The sequence below is a fragment of the Penaeus chinensis genome, chromosome 32 (genome assembly GCF_019202785.1).
Source record: "Penaeus chinensis breed Huanghai No. 1 chromosome 32, ASM1920278v2, whole genome shotgun sequence".
Classification (NCBI taxonomy): domain Eukaryota; kingdom Metazoa; phylum Arthropoda; class Malacostraca; order Decapoda; family Penaeidae; genus Penaeus; species Penaeus chinensis.
Window position 1 is genome coordinate 24,514,030 of NC_061850.1, and position 2,500 is coordinate 24,516,529.

Consider the following 2,500-nt stretch of genomic DNA (forward strand, 5'->3'; position numbering starts at 1 on the left):
CTCCTTTATCTCCTCATCCTCCTCCTTCTTTATCTCCTCCTCCTCCTCCTCCTTCTTTATCTCCTCCTCCTCCTTCTCTATCTCCTCCTCCTCCTCCTCCTTCTCTATCTCCTCCTCCTCCTCCTCCTCCTCTAACTCCTCCTCCTCCTCCTCTATCTTCTCCTCTTCCTCCTCCTTCTCCTCTAACTCCTCCTCTATCTCCTCCTCTATCTCCTCCTCCTCCTTCTCTATCTCCTTCTCCTCCTTCTCTATCTCCATCTCCTCCTCCTCCTCCTCCTCTATCTCCTCCTCTATCTCCTCCTCTCTCCTCCTCTATCTCCTCCTCTATCTCCTCCTCCTCTTGTATCTCCTCCTTCTCCTTTTCCATCTCGTATCTTTGGTCTGCCTTCATTTCTAACTAAATCTCCTCTTCTCTTCTCTTGTCTTCCCTTCTCCATTTACTTCCATAAAATTCCTCTATCTCCATCCCCTCCATTATTTCCATTTGTACTCCACCTTATTTTTCCTTTTTTTATTTTCCTTTGCCTTCCATCTCTGTGTGCATCTTCCTTTTCATCCTGCTCCTCTCTCATTATCTCCTTCTCTCACTCTTCTTCTCACTCATTCACAAAGTTCTTCTCACTCTCCTTGATGCGTAGAATTTTTTTTGATATATTTTAATTTAAGCTATTAACAATTTGATGGAGAAGAACCATAGACTTCTGCCTATGGAATTAGTCTTAAAAATATTCCACTACAACTTGAACTTATGATGTTTCAGGTTCAGCATATTTTAAAGCACCACCGCCTAGAGAGCAATCAGCATCTCAGGTATGAATAGCTTAGGCTTAAAATCTTGTGTACAGATTGAATGGTTTATATAGATGGATATAGACGATGTGAATACAGTAGCTAACTTTTATTTGTAGTTGAGATGTGAGAATTTTCATCTTGTTAGAGGAAATTCTTCAAATATATTTGTAGGTATTCAGTTACAATGTAAAGGTACGAGGTTCTTCCCTGGATTTTATCTTTTGAGTTTTGAGTGGTCTGGAAAGAGAGAGGTGTAACGTATTTCCCTCCAGAACCAGATGCTTCTTTGTTCATGTGCAAAGAGCATTTTTAGAAATATAGTGTCATGTAGAAACAAGATATATAGGAGATTTAATAACTGTGCAATAGAAGAGCTGTTATTAATGCATTTCAAGTAGATCCTTATTGTAATTATGAAGGTTTAATCCAAACACTGTTGCGTGTCTTGTTCTGTGAAGTATTGTTTTTACCTTTTGATGTTATTTCTAATCTTCTCATTCCTTTGTTCGGTTTCTGTTAGGCGTTTACTTGCTTTTAGGTGCTGGATTTTATATACAAGGAAGTGCAGTCAAGAGGAATTTCTGCAGTCTGAGATGCTCTCTTAAGATAAACAATATCGCATAATTTAATTGGCAGTTCATATATGTAGCATGACCAGTGTCGTGATATATTCAGTGTGTGCGTCAGGTTAGTGTAGCGTCATGTAGTGTAACACATGTAACTTACATCCAGACTTTAAACTATTTATAGGTTTCAAGTCAGTATTAGGTGTTCTGCAAAGTTTTATAAGTTACCAGGCAGTAGTATTGCAATTTTCTGCAGTGATGCTGATATTCATAGTCCATTGTGTGTATTTGATGTACACTTCAGTCATTACCTCTATTGCAATAGTGATACGTTTATTATTGTTTACAAAATGTTTTTTCGCCTTACGCCTTGTTCATAAAACTGAAAATAGAAAATAGTATTGATATTTAGGAAGTAAATACAAACTTAAAAGATTGTGATAGCTGATTTATGATTCTGTTGAGCTGATTCGTCTAACAAGGTTAACCAACGAGATAGTAGGATATTGAAATTAGATTTATTGGTCTTCTATCCAAAGCAAAAATGAATGGATAATTGGTGGTTGAATAAGTAAATGAACAAATGAGTGAGTTAAGTTTATGAGAGGTAATTATGATAGGATAGGAGTGAATGAGTGTATAAAGCTGTAATTGAGTGAGTAGGTTAGTGGATACCTGAGTGAGTGGGTGTGTGGGTACATGAGTGAGTGGGTGAGTGGGTTATTAAGATTATATTTGAGGGGTAGTGAGTAGGTAGTGAGTTGGTGATTAGATGAGTAATTGAGTAAGTGAATGAATGAGCAACAGAGTTAGTGAGTGGGTTAGTGAATGAGTGAAAATGAATGAGTGAAAATGAATGAGTGAAAATGAATGAGAATGAGTGAGTGAATGAGTGAGAGTGAATGAGTGGGTGAATGAGTGGGTGAATGAATGAGAGTGAATGAATGAGAGTGAATGAATGAGAGTGAATGAATGAGAGTGAATGAGTGAGAGTGAATGAGTGAGAGTGAATGAGAGAGTGAATGAGAGAGTGAATGAGAGAGTGAATGAGAGAGTGAATGAGAGAGTGAATGAGAGAGTGAATGAGAGTGAGAGTGAGAGTGAGAGTGAGTGAGTGAGTGAATGAGAGTGAGAGTGAGAGT

The 2,500-nt window shown here is 38.0% G+C and overlaps 1 protein-coding gene across 3 annotated transcripts in view; it reads left to right on the top strand.

Annotated features, from left to right (window-relative positions):
* The window catches only part of LOC125042396 (trichohyalin-like), a 68,614-nt gene that overhangs the window by 21,449 nt on the left and 44,665 nt on the right, over positions 1-2,500 (top strand). For 2 of the 3 annotated variants that reach the window (XM_047638013.1, XM_047638012.1), the window contains exon 2: positions 761-810. The exons of the other annotated variant lie outside the window; for it this stretch is intronic. In XM_047638013.1, coding sequence (XP_047493969.1) covers positions 761-810 — 50 coding nt within the window. The remainder of the gene's footprint in view (positions 1-760; positions 811-2,500) is intronic. 3 annotated transcript variants of the gene reach the window in all.